Source organism: Mustela erminea, chromosome 9, assembly GCF_009829155.1.
Source record: "Mustela erminea isolate mMusErm1 chromosome 9, mMusErm1.Pri, whole genome shotgun sequence".
Taxonomy (NCBI): Eukaryota; Metazoa; Chordata; class Mammalia; order Carnivora; family Mustelidae; genus Mustela; species Mustela erminea.
This window is the reverse complement of record NC_045622.1, coordinates 105,944,367-105,969,681: the sequence shown is the minus strand read 5'-3', so window position 1 is coordinate 105,969,681 and position 25,315 is coordinate 105,944,367. Positions and strand designations below refer to the sequence as shown.

Genomic DNA, 25,315 nt, shown 5'->3' with positions numbered 1-25,315 from the left:
TTGTGATCTCTGTCTGTCAAATAAATAAATAAATAAAATCTTTAAAAGTGCAAAATAGGATATGCAAGACTAGTGTTTGTTCTGAGACACAAAAAAGCGAAGCATCCCTCCAACAGCACTGGCCAGAAGTGCTCTGGTAAGAAGTGGCTGCAGGACAAAGTGACCTGGAAGGCTACCAAACAGAGGAATGCTCCGGTTTCAGCCCAGGAAGTGGGGGACCCTGCTGCCCTGGCTGCCAAACAGATCTCAGGCCCCCCAACTGACAAGCCTGGAGCACATGGAAGTGTACAGTCAAGAGGATCAAAGTCTCAACTAGTTCGGGCACACCTCTACTCCGTGGCTAGGTCACGCACATGTTTACAGTGGTAAAGAAGTCAAGAAGCCTCAGTTCCGGAACAACAGAAATATTATTTACCTAGTAAGCAATGATCAAAGTTCTCGTCTAAGGTAAATGATACAAAAATGACTAATGAGGTTCCCCATACGTCACCACCAGGATTATTTAACTTTAAACCATACAAAATGGTTTCTTTCACACACACAAGGACAAGCTTTGCACTAACATTTCTTTTTTTTTTCCACTAACATTTCTCAAAAACCAAGTATATCTCCAGCTCTAGCTTCATTTTAAGAGGTTTTAAAAGCAAAAAAAAAAAAAAAAAAAAAAAAGGGTTGGGGGTGCCTGGGTGGCTCAGTGGGTTAAAGCCTCTGACTTTGGCTCAGGTCATGATCCCAGGGTCCTGGAATCGAGCCCCACATCCAGCGCTCTGCTCAGTAGGGAGCCTGTTTTCCCCTCTCTCTCTGCCTGCCTCTGCCTACTTGTGATCTCTCTCTGTCAAATAAATAAACAAAATCTTTAAAAAGCAAACAAATAAGAAAACCTCTCCTATGTCAAAGCCAAGGTAAAAGGGGAGTTGGGTACAAGATACCCTCTATCCAGAGTCCCTGGCATACAAAGAGCTCTAGAAGCCAGTGGGTGTGAGCACATTTAAGTCACGGGGTTTGAGATTATGGGTCTGCGGCAGTGGTTTCTTCCCTTCCATCAATAGGATGTCCATCTTGGGTGGCTTGAAGGTTGCTGGATCTTCGGCCATTTGGGTGGCCTGGACATGAATCAGTTCCATTGGAGGCTTCTGGGCTCCTCTGTAAGTCGGGATGGCAAAACCTCCTGAATCAGACTTCTGGAGGGATCTTGGTCCCAAAAGTCTCCATTTATCCACCAAGTTTTTGTTCTTGCCCCCACTTGCAGAATCCATGGTGCCAGGATATGCGCCAGGTAAGGCTGTGGAAGGACCAGAAGTGAACCAGCCTCTAGACTTGTGCTTAAGGGAAGAGTGGGGGCTGTTGCTTGGGGTGGACTGGGCCGAGGCTGGCTGTTTCTCTTCTCTCAATATCCCTCTACTCTGTAGCTTTAGTTTGTGGAGCACTTCTGTCACTTGAAGGTACTTGGTCTCCTTGGAGGTAAGGCTATTTTAACTTTTAACTATTTTATCTTATCAATACCCTTTAAAAATATATTAAAATTTCATGCTATAGTCATATTTTATCCCTTCATTGTATTTAACCGTATTATTTGTATATATATATAGGTGTTTTTTTTCTTTAAAAATTTGGGATACAATTTCTTCTAGTAGATCAAAATATACCCTAAACCTAGCACATGGCTTTGTTCTAGTCTCCAGCCTGAGAACAGTCTTTCCTTTTCCTTTTTCTTTTTCCAACCAACTTCTTATCAATTTCTTTTTTAGAATCTTTTTAATTTTCATCTTTATAGTCATATTCCATCCCTTCAATCATGTTTACATAAACTCATATATATATATGAGTTTCTCTTTCTTTAAAATTTTGGAAGATAGTTTCTTCTAACAGACCAAAATACACAAGAGAAAATCCTGAAAGCAGCTCAGGACAAGAGGTCTGTAACATACAATGGTAGAAATATTAGATTGGCAGCAGACTTATCCACAGAGACCTAGGAGGCCAGAAAGGACTGGCATGATATATTCAGAGCAATAAATGAGAAAAATATGCAGCCAAGAATACCATATCCAGCTAGGCTGTCTTTGAAAATAGAAGGAGAGATAAAAAGCTTCCAGGACAAATAAAAAGTAAAAGAATTTGCAAACACCAAACCAGCCTACAGAGAATATTGAATGGGGTCCTCTAAGCAAAGAGAGAGCCTAAAAGTCACAGACCAGAAAGGAATGAAGACAATATACAGTAACAGTCACCTTACAGGCAATACAATGGCACTAAATTCATATCTCTCAATAGTTATCCTGAATGTAAATGGGCTAAATACCCTAATCAAAAGATGCAGGTATCAGAATGGATAAAAAACCAAAACCCATTAATATGCTGCCTACAAGAAACTCATTTTAGACCCAAAGACACTTCCAGATTTAGAGTGAGGGGGTGGAAAACAGTTTACCATGCTAACAGACATCAAAAGAAAGCTGGAGTGGTAATGCTTATATCAGATAAATTAGATTTTAAGCCAAAGACCATACTAAGACATGAGGAAGGACACTGTATCGTACTTAAAGGGTCTGTCCAACAAGAAGATCTAATAATTTTAAATATCTATGCCCCTAATATGGGAGCAACCAGTTATATAAGCCAATTAATAACAAAATCAAAGAAACACATAGACAATAATACAATAATAGTAGGGGACTTTAACACCCCCCTCACTGAATTGGACAGATCATCCGAGCAAAAGATCAACAAGGAAATAAAGGCTTTAAATGACACACTGGACCAGATGGATATCACAGATATATTTAGAACATTCCATCCCAAAGCAACAGCATACACATTCTTCTTTAGTGTACATAGAACATTCTCCAGAATAGATCACATCCTGGTCACAAATCAGGTCTCAACTGCTACCAAAAGATTGGTCATTCCCTGCATATTTTCAGACCACAATGCTCTGAAGCTAGAACTCAACCACAAGAGGAAAGTTGGAAAGAACTCAAATACATGGAGACTAAAGAGCATCCTTCTAAAGAATGAATGGGTCAACCAGGAAATTAAAGAAGAATTGAAAAAATTCGTGGAAACAAATGAAAATGAAAACACAACTGTTCAAAATCTTTGGGACAGTAAAGGCGGTCCTGAGAGGAAAGTATATAGCGATATAAGCCTTTCTCAAGAAACAAGAAAGGGGGAGACAAACTGTGAGAGACTGTGGACTCTGAGAAACAAACTGAGGGTTTTGGAGGGGAGGGCAGTGGGAAGTTGGGTGAGCTTGGTGTTGCGTATTACGGAGGGCATGTATTGCATGGAGCAGTGGGTGTGGTGCATAAACAATGAATTCTGGAACACTGAAAAGAGGAAAAATAAATTAAAAAAAAAAAAAGAAAGAAAGAAACAAGAAAGGTCTCAAGTATAAAACCTAACCCTAGGGGCGCCTGGGTGGCTCAGTCATTAAGCACCTGCCTTCGGCTTGAGTCATAATTCCGGGGTCCTGGGATCGAGCCCCATGTTGGGCTCCCCAGGGAGCCTGCTTCTCCCTCTCCCTCTGCAGATCCCCTTGCTTGTGTTCCCTCCCTCTCACTATGTCTCTCTCTCTCTCTCTCAAATAAATAAACAAACCCTTTTAAAAAAGATGAAAAAAAATGGAGAATTACAGACCAATATCCTTGATGAACATGGATGCAAAAATTTACGCCAAAATATTAGCCAACATGATCTAACAGTACATTAAAAGGATTATTCACCACGATCAAGTGGGATTTATTCCTGGGCTGCAAGGTTGGTTCAACATCCGCAAATCAATCAATGTGATACAATACATTAATAAAAGAAAGAACAAGAACCATATGATACTCTCAATAGATGTTTAAAAAGCACTTGACAAAGTACAGCATCCTTTCTTAAGCAAACCCTTCACAGTGTAGACATAGAGGGAACATACTTCAATATCATCAAAGCCACCTATGAAAAACCCACAGCAAATATCATTCTCAATGGAGAAAAAAATGGGAGCTTTTCCCCTAATGTCAGGAACATAGTAGGATGTCCACTATCACCACTGCTATTCAACACAGTATTAGAAGTCCAGCCTCAGCAATCAGACAACAAAAAGAAATATATGGCATCTGAATCGGCAAAGAAGAAGTCAAACTCTCACTCTTTACAGATGATATGGTACTTTATGTGGAAAACCCAAAAGACTCCACCCCAAAACTGCTAGAACTCATACAGGAATTCAGTAAAGTGTCAGGATATAAAATCAATGCACAAAAATCAGCTGCATTTCTATACACCAACAACAAGGCAGAAGAAAGAGAAATTAAGGAGTTGATCCCATTTACAACGGCACCCAAAACCATAAGATACCTAGGAATAAACCTAACCAAAGAGTCAAAGAATCTGTACTCAGAAAACTATAAAGTACTTATGAAAGAAATTGAGAAAGACACAAAGAAATGGAAAAATGTTCCATGCTCATGGACTGGAAGAACACATATTATGAAACTGTCTATGGTACCTAAAGCAATCTACCCATTTAATGCACTACTTATCAAAATACCATCAATTTTTTCAAAGAAATGGAAAAAATAATCCTAAAATTTTTATGGACCCAGAAAAGACCCCGAATAACCAGAGGAATGTTGAAAAAGAAAGCCCAAGTTAGTGGCATCACAATTCCAGTTGCCAAGCTCTATTACAAAACTGTAATCATCAAGATAGTACGGTACTGGCACTAAAACAGACACATAGCTCAATATAACAGAATTGAGAACCCAGAAATGGACCCTCAACTCTATGGTCAACTAATGTTCGACAAAGCAGGAAGGAATGTCCAATAGAAAAAAGACAGTCTCTTCAACAAATGGTGTTGGAAAAATTGGACAACCACATGCAGAAGGATAAAACTGGACCACTTCCTTACACCACATACAAAAATAGACTCAAAATGGATGAAAGACCTCAATGTGAGGTAGGAATTCATTAAAATCCTTGAGGAGAACACAGGCAGCAACCTCTTTGGCCTCAGACACTGCAAATTCTTCCTAGAAACATTGCCAAAGGCATTGGAAGCAAGGGCAAAAATGAACTGCTGGGACTTCATTAACATCAAAAGCTTTTGCACAGCAAAGGAAACAGTAAAAAAACCCAAAGACAACTGACAGAATGGGAGAAGATATTCGCAAATGACATATCAGATAAAGGGCTAGAATCCAAAATCTATAAAGAACTTATCAAACTCAATACTCAAAGAACAAATAATCCAATCAAGAAATGGGCAGAAGACATGAACAGACAGTTCTGCAAAGAAGACATCCAGATGGCCAATAGACACATAAAAAAGTGCTCAACATCACTCTGGAACAGAGAAATACAAATCAAAACCACAATGAGATACCACCCCACACCAGTCAGAATGGTTAAAACTAACAAGTCAGGACACAACAGGTGCTGGTGAGCATGTGGAGAAAGGGGAACCCTCTTACACTGTTGGTGGGAATGCAAGCTGGTGCAGCCACTCTGGGAAACAGCATGGAGTTTCCTCAAAAAGTTGAAAATAGAGCTACCCTACAACCCAGAAATCACACTACTGGGTATTTACCCTAAAGATACAAATGTAGGGATCTGAAGGGGCACGTGCACCTGAATGTTTATAGCAGCAATGTCCACTATGGACATTGCCAAACTATGGAAAGAGTCTAGATGTCTATCAACAGATGAATGGATAAAGAAGATGTGGTACAGCTATACAACGAATGGAATATTATGCAGCCATCAAAAGAAATGAAATCTTGCCATTTGCAATGACCTGGATGGAACTAGAGGGTGTTATGCTGAGCGAAATAAGTCAATCAGAGAAAGACAATTATAATACGATCTCTCTGATGAGGAATTTGAGAGGCAGGGTTGGGGGTCATGGGGGTAGGGAGGGAAAAGATGAAACAAGATGGGATGGGGAAGGAGACAAACCTTAAGAGGCTTTTAATCTCAAGAAACAAATCAAGGTTTGCTGAGCTGAAGGCAGAAGCTTAACAACTGAGCCACCCAGGTGTCCCCTGAACCCATCTTTTCATGGACTTCCACCTAGGAATCCAGATTGTTAACCCCCTGGGGGAAGTCTTGCAAAAATCAGATTACCAAAATAATCATAAGGATTGATGGGCTATGAGGGCTTGTCAGGTAAATCACTCCCTACGATGCCTCTAAATGAGCAAGGGGGCACTAAGGTAAACATTCACAGAGGAGCCTGTTTAATGTTGGTGAAGTCCAGAGCCACTGTATCCACGTGAGACCTTGCTTTCATAAAGGGGAAAACCCCTTGGAGTAAAGGGTGTATTTCTGTAGTCAGAGTTTCTAAGTAAGCTCAAAGGGTACCTGTATCTAAACCAGTCCAGATGGCACTAGGACCATTTTTGGGGACCCATACTCTCATCCTGTGTGGCCCTGCCCTAGTAAAACTGTGAGGATGAGATCTGCTTTCCAAATTGAGGAGACATGTAAAATTTAACTCAGGAGAAATGACCTCTGGGGAGCCCAGGTGGTGCAGTTAAGCGTTCGGCTCTTGATCTCAGCTGAGATCCTGATCTCAGTGTCCCGTGTGGGGTTCCCTGCTGATTATGGAGTCAGCTTGGGATTCTCTCTCTCTCTCTATCTCTGCCCCTCCTGCTGCTCTCATTCTCTCTAAATAAATAAATTAAAATTTTAAAAATTTTAAATTTTTAACAAATAAGAACAATTTAAAAAATAAAATAAAAAAGAAAGCATGAAAGCCCTGATCTCTCAGAAGTGCCTGAATGCCTATGGGCTTTTTCTTCAACCAACAAAGGCAAAATTAAGAGAGCTGAACCCATAAAAATATTTCAAATCCCTGCCTAAGTTGACTTAATATCCACTAAAACCAGAAGGTATCTGAGGGCGCTCACAGTTGGAGACAGTTGGAGAAGACTAAATGAAGCAAGGGCTGACTCCTGCAATGCTCCCATTTTATCCATTAAAAAATCAAATAGGGGCACCTGGGTGGCTCAGTCAGTTAAGCGTCAGCCTTCAGCTCAGGTCATGATCTCAGGGTCCTGGGATCCAGCACCAGGTCCGGCTCTCCACTCAGCAGGGAAGCCTGCTTCTCCCTCTCCTTCTGCCCCTCCTCATGTGCTCTCGATCTTGCCCACTCTCTCTCTCTCACTCACTCTCTCTCTCAAATAAATAAATAAAATCTTTTAAAAAAATCAAATGGATGAGGTTGGAGTTTTGTACAAGATCTGCGTACAGTCAGTAAAATTGTGATACCAAGGTTCCCTGGAGTTCCAAATCCCCAACACCTTGCTGTCTAATATACCTACAAACTTAAAATGGTTCACAGTGGTGGCTCTCAGCTCCACTTTCTGTAGGAGCCCAGCTGACAAGAAGAATCAATATTTATCCACCTTGGCTTGGAAAAACCAACAGTATACCTGGATTGCTGAAGGCCTGTCCTTATTTTTTTTTCACAGGTTTTATTAACATCAAGGCTTGGCAAACTTACAGTTCCCCAACAACTCTACAGTCATTCCATATGGAGAGGATCTACTGGTACATCCCCACCAGGAGGGAGGCCTAAGAAATAGATTTTGGTTTATCTATTACAGCACTTAGCTTGCAAAACCCATAAGCCTCCAACAAAAAACTCTTCTCCAAAGGCAAGGCCCCCAACCTAGGACATTGTTTGATTGCAAAAGCAGTCTTTGTCTCTCATCTGAAAGAATAGAGATTATCCCAGACTTCCCCAGACTCACAACTAAGTGACAGTTAAGGGGTTTCCTTGGATTTGTAGGATATTGTGGATCTTGGGTTCCAAAGTTTTCTCTCATTGCAACTCCCCTGTATGGGCTTACAAGGGTCCCAATTCCAGTGCCCTTACCCTGGGAAGATAATCATGAGCAAGGCTTTAGCCAACTAACATTAGCTCTACAACAAAATCTCACCCTAGGGCTCCTAAATTATACTAAATCTTTTATCTTATTTGTCCACAAGCATGATAAGCAGACTCTAGGAATTCTAACATAGCAGCATGGAGGAAAACATGGACTGGTTGCTTACTATAGCTTACAGTTAAACCCAGTAGCCAGACCACATCCAAACTGTTGGAAAACTCTGGCTATAGCAGCTAGATTGGCAGAACTGGTATTAGTACATGTCTGACACTTCCAAGTACCTCATGCTCTCTGATCAGGCTCAACGTTTCTCAGCAGGTAGACTTATGCCTTATGAGAACCTCCACCTTAAGTGGTTGGCACCTTGCTCAGCCAGCTCTGCTACTCTACTTTCCCTGCCTGACAACGGGATGGACCACCATACCTGGGTGGGTGTGAGGTGGCTTGCACTGACTCGTGGGACACAGTGGAAAACCCAGAGGTGATATTCTTGGCTCATGGGTCCTACGCTAAGAGTTCATTAGGGAAATATTGAGCATGATATGCTGTAACAACTCAATATAAACTTTTGGAAAGGTGGGGGGGTGCCCGGATGGTTCAGACGGTTAAGCATCCACCTTCAGCTCAGGTCATGATCCCTGGGTCCTGGGATTGAGCCCCGAATTGGGCTCCCTTTTCAACAGGGGAGTCTGCTTCTCCCTCTTCCTCTGCAGTTCCCCTTGTCTGTGCTAGCTCTCTCACTCTCTCTCTCTCTGTCAAATACATAAAATCTTAAAACTATTGGAAGGGGAAATCTTTCCCAACTCAAGTCTGTGTGATGAAGTAAAGCCACATGCCCGACCCTAGGCTTGTCAGCTACGCACAGTAAAATCAATAAGCATTTATGCTGATAGCATGCATGCCTATGAGATGGCCCATGACTTGGGCATGTTATGGAAACAGAGAGGGTTCCTCATTTCTAAAGAAACCCCCGTCAAAAATGGGCCCCAAGAAATAAATGAACCACTCCCTGCTATTCTATTCCCTAACAACTTGCAACGATTAACATTGAAGATCCTACTAGAATACAGAAGCTGAGTATCAAGAAGTACTCTAGCGGACTTCTATGCTAAATCAACCAGCACTAAAATTATTCCAGTAGGCAACTTGAATGAATGAGGGTGCAAGTGCAAAACTAGATGACTCACTGAGGGCCCAGGTGGCTGCTGGGTTCTTTCTAAATGCCATCACTGAAAGCCCTACATTCTGCAACTCATTGTGGGACAGATGAAATGATCCAAATTACAAAAAACTATGGTGCGCGGGTAACTGCTCTGAGGTCGCATAACTGGTTTACCAATTTTGGCTACCAAATTGGTTAGCCAGTTTTGGGGACTGATTTGTCCAACCCATAGCCCTGGAAAGACCATTAAGTTAGATGGAGCATCCCCACCACCTATTGGGGCATGTGAAGACTTACAAATGGATTTCATTCAGTTGTTCCCTGCAATGGGTTATCAGTATGTTCTTGCGGCTGTATGTTTTTGGGATGGATTGAAAACTTCCCATGCAGGATGGCTGACACCATAATCATGACTAAGAAATTTTAGAAAATATATTTCCTTATGGGGTATCCTAGGAGAGATCGCCAGTGACAGGGGAACCCATTTCTCCCAAAGTACCTAAATTAACAAAGTCAACTAGATTGCCACGGCTAAAAGTTCTACCATTGGCTTTGATGGCAATTAGATCAATTCCTTTGGGAAGGCATAAAGTAATGCTTTATAAAGGAAATGGTAACAGAGAGACCCATGTCTTTGGCTGATAAAAACTCATGTGTCGGGGCGCCTGGGTGGCTCAGTGGGTTAAAGCCTCTGCCTTCGGCTCGGGTCATGATCCCAGGGTCCTGAGAGCGAGCCCCACATTGGCCTCTCTGCTCAGCAGGGAGCCTGCTTCCTCCTCTCTCTCTCTGCCTGCCTCTCTACCTACTTGTAATCTCTGTTTATCAAATCAATAAATAAAATCTTAAAAAAAAGTGTTAAAAAAAGAAACTCATGTGTCTCCCGTACTCATAAATTCTTTTTTTTTTTTTTAAAGACTTTTAATTTGTTTGTTCAACAGACAGAGATCACAAGTAGGTAGAGAGGCAGGCAGAGAAAGAGGGGGAAACAGGCTCCCTGCTCAGCAGAGAGCCCGATGGGGGGCTCGATCCCAGGACCCTGAGATCATGACCTGAGCCGAAGGCAGAGGCTTAACCCACTGAGCCACCCAGGCGCCCCTCGTACTCATAAATTCTGAAATGACTCAGTATTGTAAAGTTTTAATTCATTATGCCGAAGTGTATTTCCACCAGGCAAAGGAAGCTTTCTGTGATCCTTCTACAGATGGTCAAACCTTTCATGAGTTAGAAACTTCTGGGAACAATACTTAAGAAAGATTGCCCTTGAACCTCATTGGAAGGGGCCACACCAGGTTCTCCTCACTACACAGGTGGCAGCCAAATTTGAGGTACTTGAACCTTAGGCGCCCATCTCCCAATTGAAAAGGGCTCCTTCAGACTCTTGGGACTGCATTCCAGGCAGAGATCTAAAATTAAAACAGGCTGGGGAGATTCCTCCCCATAAGCCATCAACATCTTGAGGCGGACAGCTCTCCCAAGATACTGGATCAAGATCTTCATCTCCAATATGAAATCTTTATCCCTTTTATCTATTTGCTATTTGCTTTTCTCTCTATTAAAGCATGAGAAGGCAGCACTATAATTAGAATTTCACAAATAATACTACTACAGGAAACTTGGCTAACTGCTCGGTTGGTCATGCCATACCAACATCAGGATTTTACGATAGAGACCCCCTTAGTTCACCCTACAAGTAATTTCACTGACATCCCACATGCCACTGTATGCCTAAATTCCCCACAGGCCCCTTTTATAAAGTTAAAATGCTAAATCCACAGACCCTCATTCTTTGCCTCAATTTTACCTAACCCTGGGATGGGAAAATGATATCTGTTGTCAGGGATTGGGGGAATATATATGAAAGACATTACAGAGCAGTCTGTGTTTATCAGGCCATCTTTAGGCTTACATTTGGGCCTCTATGTTCAGGTGGTCTTTCAATATGCGATAATACAATATTTGAGTCTTGGTTGAATGATGCTAACACCAATGAGCCCACCATACATGCTAATAATTATGAAGGAGTCCTAGGCATATCTCCTAGCTACTACTCACATGTGGAGGTTTTGGCAATGGCCTCTAAGCTTGGCCCACTCGTTGTCTTGACAGCTGGAGGGTGCAAGGGCTGTGTGAATGTGTGGTTGCTGTATTTACCATTTCACTGACCCTTCATCATACCTCGGAAACTCAACATTGGTCTGCTCCTTTGAATTTATACTATGACTAAGAAGAAGTTTACCAGCAGATGTATCCCTCTGGATAGGTGTCATTGGGACGGTCCCTTCTTCCTTCCCCTCTAATGAGCACAAACAAATATGTGGTTAAAAACTTGTCCTTGACCTTGGCAACGATCGCTGAGTCTACTACTCAGGCCATGGTTGGACAACAGATGTCCCTAAAGTCTCTCGTTAACATGATTTTTGGCAACGGAATTGCTTTCAGTTACTTGCTGGCTGAAAAAGGAGATGTCTGTACCTCAATAAAAAGCCTTCTACTGCCCCTGGATCAACTTCCCGTTGTGTAGAAACTCAAATATGAGAGACTAGCAAACAGGCTACTGGCTAGAACAGTTTGGTACCTCATCAGTTACATGCTTTGACTTAGATGGTTCTGGTTGGATTGGCTCATGGGGACCCTGGCTAAGAGTTGATGTCAGCCTCTTGGCATTATTCTATTCACAGTAAGCATTATCATCTCTCTGGGGGCACTGAGTTCTCTCCGAGATCGTCCGTGCATGTTTGCAGCCATCAGCACCTTGGATAGTCTCCCTATGCTTGGAGGAACAAGAAACAAGACGCACAACAGGGACACCTGGGTGGCTCAGTGTAAGTGTCTTCCTTTGGTTCAGGTAATGTTCCCCGCTCAGCAGGGAACCTGCTTCTCCCCCTCCTCCATGCTAGTGCGCTCTCTTACTATCTCTGTTGCTGTCTCTCTCTCCCAAATAAATAAATTAAAATAAGAAAAGACGCACAACAGACAAATGGCCAAAGCAATTCACCGATGGATTTGACATCGTAACCACGGATCTCACATTACGGTAGAACAATTTAACTCTGATGGTGACCCAGAGTGGTACCGGTACTGAATTTGCGGTCCATCTATTACCATGCAAGGATGACCAAATGGAAGTAATTGTTAAATTAATTCAACAAGGAGGCCATTAGACAGAGGTGCCTCTCGCCCTCGGCACCTATATAAGCAAACCCAGATCTAAGCCTGTAACTACCTCAAGGTCACCAAAGTGCGACCTAAAGGCAACCGATTGCCAACAGCCACCAGGAGTTCAAGCTATAGCCAATCAATATCTTCCTTACTTTGCTTCCGACTCTTCTCTATTAGTCTCTCTTCAGCTCCCGTTGACAGAGTGCTTCTAACCACTCTGGTTTGGCGCTGCCCCGCTTGAATCGATTTTGTGTAAACAAATTCCTAAAATTTTAATATGCCTCAGTTTATCTTTTCCCAGACTTCATTGTGTCTCCACCCTCCAAATCTATGTCGTCTTTTATATTCCTGCCCCCCCTCAACCCGAGGCTTGGGAGTGAGCCTGGTCTTTCTCTGATCAGCACATTGAACCCTGCTCCATGTCCTGTGGATTCTACCCTCTCGTTGGCTCAATCTAGGACTGTGGCTAGCTTCGAAGGGGGTCTTTGTTAAAAATTAGTGAAAAGGGTCCCTTTGGGGCTTGTGAATTAGGGAAGGATGCCCCCTCTGAGCGGAAGCAGCTTTCAGGTGCATGCTTGCTTTACGCATTGCTCCTTGGTGAGAAGAGGTATCCACTCCTGGGAGACAGCGGGGTGCATGACTCAGCCCCGGGCACAGGTGACATTTCGCCTCCAGATCGCCCCCTTGTGTGCTGGGAAGATGGCACACACATCCTGTGGCCCCACTTGAACCTTTTGCTTCCCCTCCGCTGCCTTCATGTTACTTGCACTGCGGTCTGTGGACTGCTTGCCAGTGTCCCCATCTTTCCCTCCTCGCTCCCTCCCTCGTGTTCTCAGGCTGCCTCCAGAACGCCTTGCACACCGGCTCCAGGCATTCCTCATGCCTTCAGGACAAATGCAGACTCTCAGCTTCCCACCCAAGGCCCTGGCCCTGCTCATTCCTATTTCCTCTTCTGTCTCTCCCACTGAAAACCTTCCACCCCAGGCACTTCCCTGGCCTTGGCTAGGAAAGCCCTAGCTCCTTTCTCCTCCCGGCAACCTGGTCGAAGCCCTTCAAGACTTGTCTTAGTATCTTCCCTAGAAGTCTCCTCCGATTGGGTGGCCTCCCTCTCGGCTCTTATCACACTGTACTGCAGTCGAGCCTGGCTAACCATCAGGCACTGAGGACATAGAGCCTAGAACCTACGATAGCTATAGGGACTCCTGGAAACATTTGAATTTACTTTAAAATCAGAAGAGGAAAAAAGTGACATTCGAGGCTTAAAGAAGAGGCATTATCTTTCCTCACATCAGAGAAAATAAAGAAGTTTGAAGGGCTCACAAAAATCTATTAAATCTTTTTTTTTTTTTTTTTTAAACTAGAGGAAGATACACATGGAGCCCAAAGTCCATAGGTCCCATGAAAAGTCGCAGTGTGGTCGTGGTTACTACTGCTTGCCCATCTTGCAGGAGACCCCACAAGGGAAGATCTGCTCCAAAGGGCGGATGAAACATTCCCACCCCCTCCCAGGCTGTGTTAGGTAATTTTTTTCGGTGATGAGAACAAAGCTTTATCTTCACAGGGTGGCTGTGAGCATCAGTTGGCGAGAATGCTTCAGGACTACAGAGCTGGGAGCCATTTCTGGAGCCGAGCTGGATGTAGACAAGGAGAGAAGCACCACGCATTAAAAAAATGGCTCCGGGTGGCTTTGATACTTTTTTTTGGTGACAAATAAAATGATCCTACTTAAGGGCGCCTGGCTGGCTCATGGGTAGAGCAGCTCTTGATGTGGGGGATGTGAGTTCGAGCCCCATGTTGGGTGTGAAGATTACTTAAAAATAAAATCTTTAAAAATATATCCTATTTATACTGATAGAGAACCGGCAGGACACATAGCCAGAGTGTTGCACAGTGGCCAGTCCTGGTCATGGGTTACCTTTGTGATTTTTTTTTTTTTTTTTTAAACCCAGACTTAGGAGCATTTGAAGGTCAGGTCTGTATCTCATTTTCCCTTTATGGCCGGGGATCGGCACAAGTGAAGGACATAATGAACCAAGGAATCCCCCATCTCATAGCACTGTCTGTCATCACCATCAGCGTCCCAGAGTTCCAAGAGGCTGCAAACAGCGCAGCTGCAACCTGAAAGCAAGGCCAGCGGTGCAGAGAACAGAGCTGGAGGGCCGGGACTCAGTTTACCCAAGGAGGTATCTCTCGCGGGTCATCATGGGGACAACATCTCCAAGTGGTGACAGACACCTTCAAGTACTTAAGAAATTTTAGCTCTGGGCCACTCTTCACGAACGCTTAGGGGATAGGCTTCCTGTGTTCCAAGTAATTTAATATTTCCCATGGCTCCCGAAGGGCTGGAATTGTTTCCTTTTTATAAGCCGTTGGTGCCTGTTAAGTCATAAACAGTATCAGTCTTGTCTGTCTCCTTCACCGCCCAGCGCCTATAAGCGTGTTGGCACACAGTAGGTGCTGGATGAGCGAACGAGTCTGTCCAGGGTGACTTCTTTGACGGATCTCTGGGTACCTCCCCAGGGAAAAGCATAAAACCCACCTCGAGATAATAAGACCCTACATGGCCTCCGCACCCTGTAATTTGGATCTCTAGGAATCGCCTTTGTTGTGGGCGACCAACCACAGGCAAAGCGAGCACCTGCTCCTCCAGCCGGTCCTCAAGGAAAGACCCGCGCCCCCTGTTACTTCTCGGGATCCCTTCTCTCCGCTTCCTGGGAGCTGGGGGCCCCAAGGCATCCCGGGGCTTGCGGCCAGGGTGCGCCCCAGCGCTTCGCAGCCGCGGTGGCGCGCGTCCCGAGGTGCTCGACACCCCGCCCGGGGTCAGCGTTCTTCGCCTCCTCGGGCCGGGAGGGGGTTTGGGGGGCGCGTCAAGGGCTTCGTCTGGCACCCCCAGGCCTCCGGGGGCCGGAGCCTGAGTCACCTCGGCGCACGCCCTCTCTCCCCGGCTTTCAGTCTGGGGCCCCCTCGGTTCCGCAGCGTCGAGCCCCGGCGCAGCCGGCTTTCCCCGAGTCTACTGCGCGCCCCCTCTTCCCGGCCCGAGTCTGTGCAGCTGCGGCCCCCGCCCCCGGCCGGCTCTCGGCGAGCTTCGCCCGTCCGCCCCTCCCATGGAGGAGCCCGAACTCCCGGCGCTCCGGGGCGGCTCCCGCGGGAGGGGGCGCGGCCGCCCCCGCGGCTCCACCCTCTCGGCGGGGCCGCGGCCATCTGGGGCCCCTGCCAGTCGCGTCCGTTCTGGGGCCCGCGCCGAGCTCGCGCGGGAGGAGGCAGCCCCGGCGGGGACCCTGGGCCTCCCACCGGGCGGTCTCCGGCCGGCACGGGTGCGGGGAGCCAGGCGCTGAGATGCCCCGAGGGGGCAGTGGCTGCGAGCCGAGCCCGGGTGGAAGCGCGTCGCAGCGGACGCGGGCGCCCCTCGCCACTTCAGTGACCTCTCAGGAGCCGGGACCGGAGCCCCGGAGGCGGCGGTACGGGCCCGCGAGGGCGGCGAGGTCTGTGCTCCCAACGTCCCGGGCGGGCGCCGGCTGCGGAGCCTCGGGCCAGCTCGTCGCCTCCCGCCTCTCCCCTCCAGCCCCCCGCGAGCTGGCAGGAGGAAATAGCGCGCGGCCCCTTTAAATTTACCCAGGAGCCCTTAAAGGAGCCCCAGGGGCCCCAGACAGGAGTCCCCACCCCGGTCCAGCCCGCGCCGCCGAGCGAGCAGCCAGCCGTCCGTGCGGCCAGCCGCCCCGTGCATGCGCCCCGCGCCCCGGGGCCCCGAGCACCGAGCGCCCCGCGCGGGCCGCCGCCGGCCCCGCGGCCCCGCGCCCCGCCGCCCCGGGGCCCCGCTCCGCAGCGCAGCGCATGGAGCCCGGCGGGGACCACCGGAGCCGGAGCGGCGGCGGCAGGGGCGGCCCCGGGCCAACAGCGGCCTCCGCACGGGGCCGACGGCTGCCGCCCGCCGGATCGAGCGGCGGCGGGGAACCCGAGGAGGACGACGGCGGTAAGAGCTGGGGCCGGCGGCTCGGGCGGGGGCCCCGGCATGGGGGGAGGGGAGGGCTGCGGCTCCGGGCTCCGGGCCCCTCTCCGCCGCCGAACAAAGGGGGGGACGCGGGCAGGGCGGCCGGGGGCGCCACCTGGCGGGCGCGGATCGCGCCTGCAGGGCCAGCAGGGGAGCCCCCCGCCCAGCTACCGGGGTCCGCCTGCGGGGCTCGGGCGGATTCCCTCCCCTTTAAAGGGCCCCGCGGCCCCCGCCTTCAAGGCCAGGCCTAGGGGTCTCCAAAGGGCCCGGCCCGGCGCCATGGGGCGCGCGCTCTGGGATGTTGGACTTGCCCCCCCGCCCCTTTCTCTTTCAGACTCCCAGGTGGTCTCCCTTATCCGGCTTGTCTCTTAAAAGTCTGCCCAGACTGGGGGGTCCCTTTCGGGAGGCTTCCCCCAGAGGAGCTGAGCTGGGAACTCCGCTGCTTTAAGTCGGGCTGCTCCTCCCCTCCCGTGGCCTTGCTTACAGACAGGAAACCTTTTTCTCCAACACCCCCCACCCCGCCCCAACGTTCTTTCTAGGAAAGCGCTGGCTGGAGCCTCGGGGGGCCCACCGCTACCTTAACCCACCGCGGGTAGTTTTTAAAGGGATGGGCTCGCTCACAAAGGCAGATACCCCCTCCTGTCCGCGCGTTGTCGCCTCCCTTTTTTTAAGAAAATTTTGCCACAATTTGTCAGCTATAGTAGGACCAGCCCGTCCTCCCCGCTCGCTCTCAGGACGCTGTGGTTCTTCATTCCCCTGCTGCCGGGTCCCCGCCTGAAGACCCGTGACGGTTCAGTCCGGGCTAGGGAGACTGCCCTAATCTCGGAGCTCCCCTCCCAGAAACTCCCCATCCCCTTTTGTTTTTAAAGAATCTCAGCTCCTCCCCTTTTTTGGGGCTCTTAAAGGGCCAATCCACCTTAGACTGGCTTAGATCCGGCGCTGGAAGGATGCTTGGAGACCAGCTAGCTCTCCGGTGCCTTTTCAGACAAAGAGGCTGAGGCCCAGAGAGCCACATGACCTATCAAAGATCACAGAGCAAGTTACCAGTGAAACCATACTGGAACCGAGGTCTCTGACTTTGAAGCCAGTGCTTTTTTCTTTGGATCTACTTAAATCAAAACAAACAAAAAACCCACAATGGTGACAGGAGCCCTCTCTGGTCCTGTCTTTTGTTTCTCTGACCCTGAGATTCTCCAGTGGGAGCATGACCATACTTGTCCATTCAGCTTATGTGGCCAGGAAAGCCTTTTCTAAATAAAACAGAGTCCAAACTGCAGGGAAGGTCGGGACTGCTTGGGGGTGTCTGCCTGTTTGGCAAAAGGGCACACCACTGGCTTAGTGTGCTGTGCTTGGGCCTCTCCAGTGCCTGCCCCCTGATTGCTGGGCAGTGGTTGGTTCTCTGCGAGAGCAAAAAATAAATCCCCAGAAAGACTTAATGGGCTTCGGTGGGTGGTGGCCACTCCCTTCCCTTGAGCCATCCCCTTGCAGGGTCATTGGCTCTCCCTAGAGTCTAGAGACGCCAGGGTCCTAGAAACTCCTGTCCCTGGAGGTGTTGACAGCTTTGTCTTGGGGATCCCTCCCCTCTCAGGGGTGCCTGTATTTGGGAAACTGGCCATGCTTAGCCCCCCCAAAGGGAACTCTCAGAAGGCTGCCTTTGAGGCATTATTGGAAAAAGGGAGAAGATGTTTGGGTGGGGCCCTCCTGGCTGGGGCCTCAGACGGGTGGGTCCCGTGTGCAGCCCTGGATGCAGACAGATGCCCCCTTTGTTCTGCCACTGCCCGCTCTGCTCCATAACCGCCCCGGCCTGCTGCTCTCCTGGCTTTTCCCTCACAGCCTGCCGCCAGGAAGGGGGCCATACAGAGCTGGCTGCCGCCTTGGCCTTCACTTTATTTTTTAAAAAGTCAGAGCTAGACCCTTGGCAGTGCCCTGCATCCTTTTGTTCTTGGTCCTCTCTTAAAGGGTCCTCACGCTTTGTAAAGGGCCAATGTTTTGACTCCGGGGCTCTCCCGTATCCCTTTTATTGCTGCTGCCATCCTTTTCCTGCGCCCCCCCCCACCAAACGACCCCTCCCCCACCCCCCTTTCTCTGCAGAATCCCCGCCCTGGGTTCATTTCCTGGATATCAGGCATTGAAAAACTGTCTCCCTTTTCCCCCTCCCCTTCAGGGCAAGATCTTCAGCTGGATGGGGGTGCCTTGGGGTCCTGGGGGAGCGCCCCCCTGCCCTCCTCCAGGGCCAGGGGCCCGGCATCTTCAGGCAGGAAATACTCAGACCACTGTGAGGCCCGGGCCTCGAGGCCCGGAAAGAGCCGCATCCCCGGCCGTGACCACCGGCGCTACTACCACGACCACTGGCGGCTGGAGTACCTGATGGACTTCAACCCTGCCCGGCACGGCATGGTGTGCATGGTGTGCGGCAGCTCCCTGGCCACGCTCAAGCTCAGCACCATCAAACGGCACATCCGCCAGAAGCACCCCTACTCCCTGCATTGGAGTCCCCGGGAGAAGGAAGTCATCAGCAACAGCTGGGATGCCCACTTGGGGCTGGGGGCCTGTGGAGAGTCCGAGGGCCTGGGGGCCCAGGGGGCCGAGGAGGAGGAGGAAGAGGAAGAGGAAGAGGAGGAGGAGGGGGCTAGCCTGCAAGCTTGCCCACCCAAGGGCCCAGGTAACACAGGACCTGGAGAGGCAGGGGCCTGGGTGGTGGGCGGGGCCCCCTAGGGCCAGCCCTGGCTTCTTAGGCAGCTAACTCACTTTCTGGAGTGAGTGTCGGTGGGGGTCTGTCCTTCTTGTACTGTATTGGGGGCGGGGCAGTGAGAGCAAGGGGTCTGCAGCATCTCTGATGGTCTTGGCCTTCTGTGGTTTTAGAAGGAGCAAGGAGAGTGGAGGTGGGGGCATTCGTGGGGCTGGGGGTAAGGCTGGGAGTAGAGGGTGCTGGAAAGGTACGGCTTGACAGTGAAGTCCGGGGAAGGGGCTAGAATCTGGGTGTCAGGGCAGAGCGGGTAGAGTTTCCGGTCTGTGTGCAAGGCAGGAGCTGGAGGAGTTCAGGCCTCAGGAGAGAGGAAGAGCAGGGCCAAGGTCAGGCTGGGGGCTCAGAGTCTAGAGTGAGGGACAGGCTAGTGGAGGACCTGGCTGTGGCGGTGGGGGGTGGGGCACTCCCCGGAGGGCCAGCATCTCAGTTCCTTCCCTCCCTCCAACCCTTTCAGGCAAAGCCCCAGCTGGTGAGGGCAGCCGATGCCAGCGGCGAGGGGGCCCAGTGGCACCCCGGGCTCGGCGTCGGCGCCTCTCAGGCTCCCGGAGGGCCGGGGGCAGCAGGGGGCTGGGGGCCCGGCGGCTGGAGCGGAGGCTGAAGGAGTCCCTGCAGAACTGGTTCCGGGCAGAGTGTCTCATGGACTATGACCCTCGGGGGAACCGGCTGGTGTGCATGGCCTGTGGCCGGGCACTGCCCAGCCTGCACCTGGACGACATCCGAGCCCACGTGCTGGAGGTGCACCCCAGCTCCTTGGGGCTCAGCGGCCCGCAGCGCAGCGCCCTGCTGCAAGCCTGGGGTGGCCAGCCCAAGACACTGTCTGAGCTCCCTCGGTCCCCACCAGGTGCGAGGCCCCTCCCAGGGCCGAGACCCCTCCCATATTAGGGCTGCAAAGTGGGGGTCTGTGACCAAAACCGGGAGGGACTCCTGTCTACACCCACCCACCCCCAGGCACAGACACATACATACAGCCCACACCAGTTGGGGCCTCTAGATTGGGGCTGGGGTGAGGACCCCTCTGCGTGGGTAAGGGCAACCCTGCCACCAGGCTGAGCCCGTCTCCCTCACCCCTTCCCCAACAGACGATGACCTCGTCCCCCAGGACCTGACCAGAAAGAGCCGGGACCCCGCCCCCACTGCTGGAGCCCTCTCCTCTCAGGACCTCAGTCCCCCAGACGTAAAAAAGGAAGAGGCTGGCTGGGTCCCTGAGAGGCCCGGGCCCGCAGAGGAGGAGGAGGAGGAGGAGGAGGGCGAGAGGGTGGGGGTCCGGGGCCGGTCGCCGCGGGGCCGGGACCACCGTCGCCGCTACCAGGAGCGCTGGCGGCTGGAGTATCTCATGGAGTTGGACGGCGGCCGCCGCGGCCTGGTGTGCATGGTGTGCGGGGGCGCGCTGGCCTCGCTCAAGATGAGCACCATCAAGCGGCACATCCGCCAGCGCCACCCGGGCTCCACGCGCCTCAGCGGGCCGGTCAGGGCCCTCATCGCCCAGGAGTGGAGCGAGAAGGCAGCTCACCTGCTGGCCCTGGGGCTGCCCCGCCCCGAGCCCCCCAGGGACCCTGCCGCCCCCCGCACAGCCGCAGCCTCCGAGGAGGGGGGTGGGGAAGAGGAGGAGGAGCCAGAGGAGGAGGAGTGGTGGGGTGAGCTGGCGCAGGGCCAGAGCAGGTGGCGCGGGAGAGTGGGGGCAGGGACCCGGGCCCGGCGGGGGCCGAGGGCTGGGAGTGCTTGGGTGGAAGCGGGTGGGGAGAGCGGAAGGCTGAAGGGCATATCGGGGAGGACGGGACCGGAGGGCCCAGGTGGGCGGCGGCGGGGCTGAGGCGCGAGACGTGGGCGGCTGGCCCTCTGCCGGCTCCAATGCGCTCCTTTGTCCCTTCCTAGGCGATGTCCCGCTTTCCCCAGGGGAGCCGTCGGACCGGCCCACCGAGGACGACGAGGATGACGAGGACGGCCAAGAGCCCGGAGGACTCGCCTTCCCGCCGCTGCCCCCGCCGCCGCCCCCGCCGCCGCCGCCGCCCCCGCCCCGCAGCCGAGAGCAGCGGCGGAACTACCAGCCGCGCTGGCGGGGCGAGTACCTGATGGACTACGACGGCAGCCGGCGCGGCCTGGTGTGCATGGTGTGCGGGGGCGCGCTGGCCACGCTCAAGGTCAGCACCATCAAGCGGCACATCCTGCAGGTGCACCCCTTCTCCATGGACTTCACGCCCGAGGAGCGCCAGACCATCCTGGAAGCCTACGAGGAGGCGGCGCTGCGCTGCTATGGCCACGAGGGCTTCGGGCCGCCGGCCCCGGCGCCGCGCGACGGCGGCGCGGACCTCAAAGCGGGCGCCGTCTGCCGGGCGTAGCGGGCTCGCGGGGCGGCCGGCCGGGCGGGGCGGGCGGGGCGGGCGGGGCGGCTCCGTCCTGTGCTCCGCCGGCCCGCGGGCCCGGACACCCTGCTTCCCGCGACCCTAGCAGCCGGCGCCTCTGCCCCCGCCCCGCTGGCCGGGCCGGGCGGAGATAGGACTTGGGTGGGGTCGCGGGTTCCGCTCGCAGCCCCGGAGCCCCCCCACCCTGGGCCGGTCGGTGCGCCGAGGAAAGCGCGGGGCCCCACGTTTCCCGAGAGGCCAGCGCGGCCGCCAAGCGTGTGCACGGAGGGCCTGCAGCCCCAGCCCGCGCCAGGCCCGTGTGGGGGGAGGCTGCCGACTGTCAGTATTAGGGCCCCGAGGGCGGGGTGGGGGTTGGTGGGGGGCAGGAGGGCCGCGCCGGCCGCGTCCGCTGGCCGGGGCCCAGCTCCCTGGAGCGTTGCACGCCGGCAGGCACGGCCCCCGGGTCGGGGGCGGCCGCTCCCCGGCCCTCATTGGTATTCGCAGCCGCTCGTAGGCCGGGACTGCGGACGAGGGCCTCCAGCGGAGGGCGGGGCGGCGGGGCTCGGGAGCCCGCTCGGGGCGGGGAGGACGCTTGGACCGCGGGCGGGCGGCCAGAGGCGGGGGCGGAGCTGGGCCGGGGCCCCGGCAGCTGCGCCAGCCTGGGGGGCGGGGGGGCTCTGGGGACAACGCGCCCCGCGGCCCCTTCCGGCTCCCCCGCTCCTGCCGCGCCCTCCTGGCCCCCGATGTTGTAAAGGGATTAGCACTTTTCTCCTTTGCTCCTCTCCTGCTCCGAAGACCTCCGTTTTCCCCTAAACCCAGTCAGGCGCTCCTGCTCTAGGGTCCCCGTTGGTCCGAGCCCGGGGCACTGGAGGTCCCGGTAGTTGGCGTTCTATTCCCGTCCCTCCTTGTCCCCCTTCGTACACGGTGGACGTGCCACCCATTCTCAGTCCCCAAGGGCCTGGGGCCGGGCCTCGGCCTTCCTTTCTCTTCCCCGCGGCAGCGCCAGGCCCGGTGGGGCCGGGAAGGGGCCCCGCGATCTCCCAGGCAGGTCCGAGTGGGGCGTGTAGATTCATTCTCCTGTGGAGAACAGGTGGCCCCGAGATCAGGCCCTTTTTGCTCTTTGTATTTTATTTTGAAACTGTATTTAATGCTTTTATATGAAAGGGAGAGGGGCGGGGAGAGAGCTGTCCCAGTCACCCTTACGTGCAAATGTCTTATTTATTATACGTGTATCAGAGATAAGCTGTGAGGTGGTGGAGAAAGGAGGAAGGAGTGAGGACAGAGGTGGGGATGGGGGACCCCAAACATCCCGCACTAATGTGTGACTCTCCAGGCCTTTCTTGGAGTCTCTGGGCCTGTGTCTGCTCTTCACATGGCCAGGCCGGTTCTTTTGGTCTTACAGCCTGAAAGTGGGGAGGTGGGACTTGCCGGGGAGGCCTGGAGGCAGAGGGGCCCCGGCACCCGGGGCCAGGGTCTCCCTCTGTGGGTGGGAACACAAGACAGCAAAGAGGAAGCCCTTCCTCATCCCAGCACCCCCAGGCCAGAGCCCAAGGTTCAAGTGCCTCAGGCCCAGTCCCCTTGACTCGTCCTGATTGGGAATTGGATTTTATATCATGGATTTTATAGCATTTTTATATAATTCAAGATTGTCAGAGTCCGAATGACCTTGGAGATCCACCAGTCCCCGCCCCCTCGACCCCTTCCGCAGACAGGTAGTGAAGTTCGGAAACTGAAACGATCACACACAGCTAGGTAGGAACAGTATAGAAATAGAATAAAAAGCTCAACTCCCAACTCAGTGTTGTTTGCACTACACCCCTCGGCCTTCCAATCTCTGGTCAATTAAGGTTTCTTTTCCCATGGGGCCTCCTCCGGGGATGGCGAAGACGTGCATGGCTCCCTGGGACCGGTGTCGTCTAGGGCAGCTCTGGCCGCCTCCGACTTAAGCTCCAGGTTTCCGGCAGCCGCCTCCTCCCTCAGAAGTCCAGGAGCGCGGCTGACGCCCCGGTCCTGCGGCCTCCCCAGGAGGGCAAGGGCTCTGGCGTTGTGTTCTGTTCTAGGTGCCCCAGGGACTCAGGAAGTACTGCGCGAGCTGTCAGTTGGCTGAGAAGTGAATTCCGTGTTTGAACCTCCAGGGGTTGTGAGTCAGTATTAAGAGTTTGAGAGCAGGGATTACGGATGGCACCGGGCGGGGCACTGCCATTCTTTTCTTTTTCTTCATGCATGTTGTTTTCAGATCCAGAATGAGTATTTTACCACTTTTTGCGACTCTGCCTGTTCCAAAACAGGAGGCAGATTGGGGTGACCTCTTCTGGTTACCCAAGCCCACCGCCAAAGTTCAGGTAAGCCAGGACAGAGAGCTGGTCAGGAAGGGCTTTTCCGCTTGACAGGCAGGGACGGAGGCCTTAAGACAGGAATGAGGGTCTTCATCGAGAGGCAGCCCCAGGCACCCCAGGGGCTTCTCCAAGTGTGGCCATTGGACCCGTAGCATCACATTATGAACCTACTAGAAACACATATCCTTGGGCCCCGTCTTGAATCAGAAATGGCGGCACCCAGCAGTCCTTTTGGGTAAGCCCTCCAGTGGTCACGAAGCTGAAGATCTGAGCAGGTGTGGGTCCAGTGCCACTGTAGGGGTTCCTGCTTAGACCGCCCCTACCGCCTCTTGGGGTGGGGGTGGGGATGTCAGGTCGTCCTCTCTCTGTGCCTCCTCCTTGCCTCGGGAGTCTGACATGAACAGGTGAAGTTTCTTCATGAATTTTTTGTTAATGGTATGCTTGCTATTATGGCCAATATGTAAATGTTACTCTGAATCCATATTTATACGCCACGTTAGTGACATTACTCGAACATTACTTGTATGTGTATTTGTGAAGTTGTTGGCTTCAGTTATTTTTTAAAGAAAAATTTCAGCCTAAGTTTTCTAAGAGGTATGTTGAATAAATTTTTAAAATCCAGCTTAAGGGTCATGGCAGCCTTAGTTTTGGGGAAGACTAAATCTGAAGGAATAAGGTTCTGATGTATGTGGTCTCCACTTTCCGTGGTGACTGACTCTGACGTCTAGGCTGCTTCACGCTGCGGGCGGGCGACCCTCTGAGGTTGGTGTGAGGCTGAACTGGGACAGCAGTCCCGCCGGCCCCTTCCACTCCTCACCCTCTTTCTCCTAAGGTCACCTCTTAAGAGGGTCTCTGGGATCTTTCAGAAACCAAACACAACAGCTTTGCTCTACTATGGAAATTTGGCAATCTTGGGAATCATTACCAGCCTCAACTATGAGCCAATTTTTAAAGCCTCACAAGTGGAGTGGGGATGGAGGCCGGCGGAAGCCTGGTTCTTACTTTACCCAAACTGTATGTATAAAGAATAAAGGTAGCAGAACGACACCACAGTCACTGTGTTTTTTTTTATTTTTTCTTTTTTATTAATACCACATCAATTTGCAGTTTACAGGAACCAAGATTCAAGTTCCTTAGGTGCTACTGTATTTTCATGTTGCACGTACATACACGCACATTTTCATTAGTAATAGTTCATCTATAGGTTTTCCTTAAAAAAACAAAAAAAACCCCACGAAACTCCTGTGTGGCACAAAGATCTGTCCAATTACCTAAACACAGCAGTAAAACAACAGAAGAGCTAGGTGTGGAGGCTTCCAGTGCAGAAAAGGGTCCTCTGGAGGGGAAGCCCAAAAAGCTGATCAGAGCACTGTCTTTCTGGGAGGGCATAAGACAGGATGCAGAATGTGTTTCCAACTGAAATCAGCTTAAAACTTAAAAAGGAAAGGGGGCTAAGTAAATAGGAAAATGGAGTAAGGCAAGGGTACCTTTTACCCATCTAAATGCTGAAGTAACTTTTCCAAAACAGTAGAAAGAAAACTTCCACTACCTTCTAGAGTTGTAGTGCTTTGGGACCGTCAAAGACTGTAGCCCTTACTTTAAAGTCACCAACGCACGTTCCCTCTGGACTATCAGGACTAGGAGTTTTACAACCTGAAGGAACGCTCACAGATGACTTCTTTCAAGTTGACTGAATTTT

The 25,315-nt window shown here is 51.7% G+C and overlaps 2 protein-coding genes across 2 annotated transcripts; one reads left to right on the top strand and one right to left on the bottom strand.

The window, feature by feature from the left end:
* Nucleotides 1–861: 861 nt before the first annotated feature.
* LOC116599981 (putative monooxygenase p33MONOX) lies at nt 862–16,040 on the bottom strand. Its single transcript, XM_032359915.1, has 2 exons — nt 15,868–16,040; nt 862–1,467 (listed from the first exon to the last, which is right to left on the bottom strand). The coding sequence occupies exons 1-2, from the start codon at nt 16,038–16,040 to the stop codon at nt 963–965; spliced, it is 678 nt and encodes a 225-aa protein (XP_032215806.1). The 3' UTR covers nt 862–962.
* Nucleotides 15,402–24,836, top strand: C9H11orf95 (chromosome 9 C11orf95 homolog). The gene is made up of 6 exons (XM_032357115.1): nt 15,402–15,933; nt 16,017–16,177; nt 18,360–18,857; nt 19,396–19,782; nt 20,021–20,575; nt 20,814–24,836. The coding sequence occupies exons 2-6, from the start codon at nt 16,039–16,041 to the stop codon at nt 21,275–21,277; spliced, it is 2,043 nt and encodes a 680-aa protein (XP_032213006.1). The 5' UTR covers nt 15,402–15,933; nt 16,017–16,038; the 3' UTR covers nt 21,278–24,836.
* The last annotated feature ends 479 nt before the right edge of the window (nt 24,837–25,315 follow it).

What these genes read in the sequence shown, in the direction of transcription:
- C9H11orf95 (XM_032357115.1), top strand. Translation starts at nt 16,039, where the DNA reads ATGGAGCCCGGCGGGGACCACCGGAGCCGGAGCGGCGGCGGCAGGGGC. An exon ending in ACCCGAGGAGGACGACGGCG is followed by an intron (nt 16,178 to 18,359) that starts GTAAGAGCTGGG and finishes CCTCCCCTTCAG; the next exon opens with GGCAAGATCTTCAGCTGGAT. An exon ending in AGAGGAGGAGGAGTGGTGGG is followed by an intron (nt 20,576 to 20,813) that starts GTGAGCTGGCGC and finishes GTCCCTTCCTAG; the next exon opens with GCGATGTCCCGCTTTCCCCA.
- LOC116599981 (XM_032359915.1), bottom strand. Translation starts at nt 16,040, where the DNA reads ATGCGCTGCGCTGCGGAGCGGGGCCCCGGGGCGGCGGGGCGCGGGGCC. An exon ending in GCGGCGCGGGCTGGACCGGG is followed by an intron (nt 1,468 to 15,867) that starts GTGGGGACTCCT and finishes AAGTTAAAATAG; the next exon opens with CCTTACCTCCAAGGAGACCA.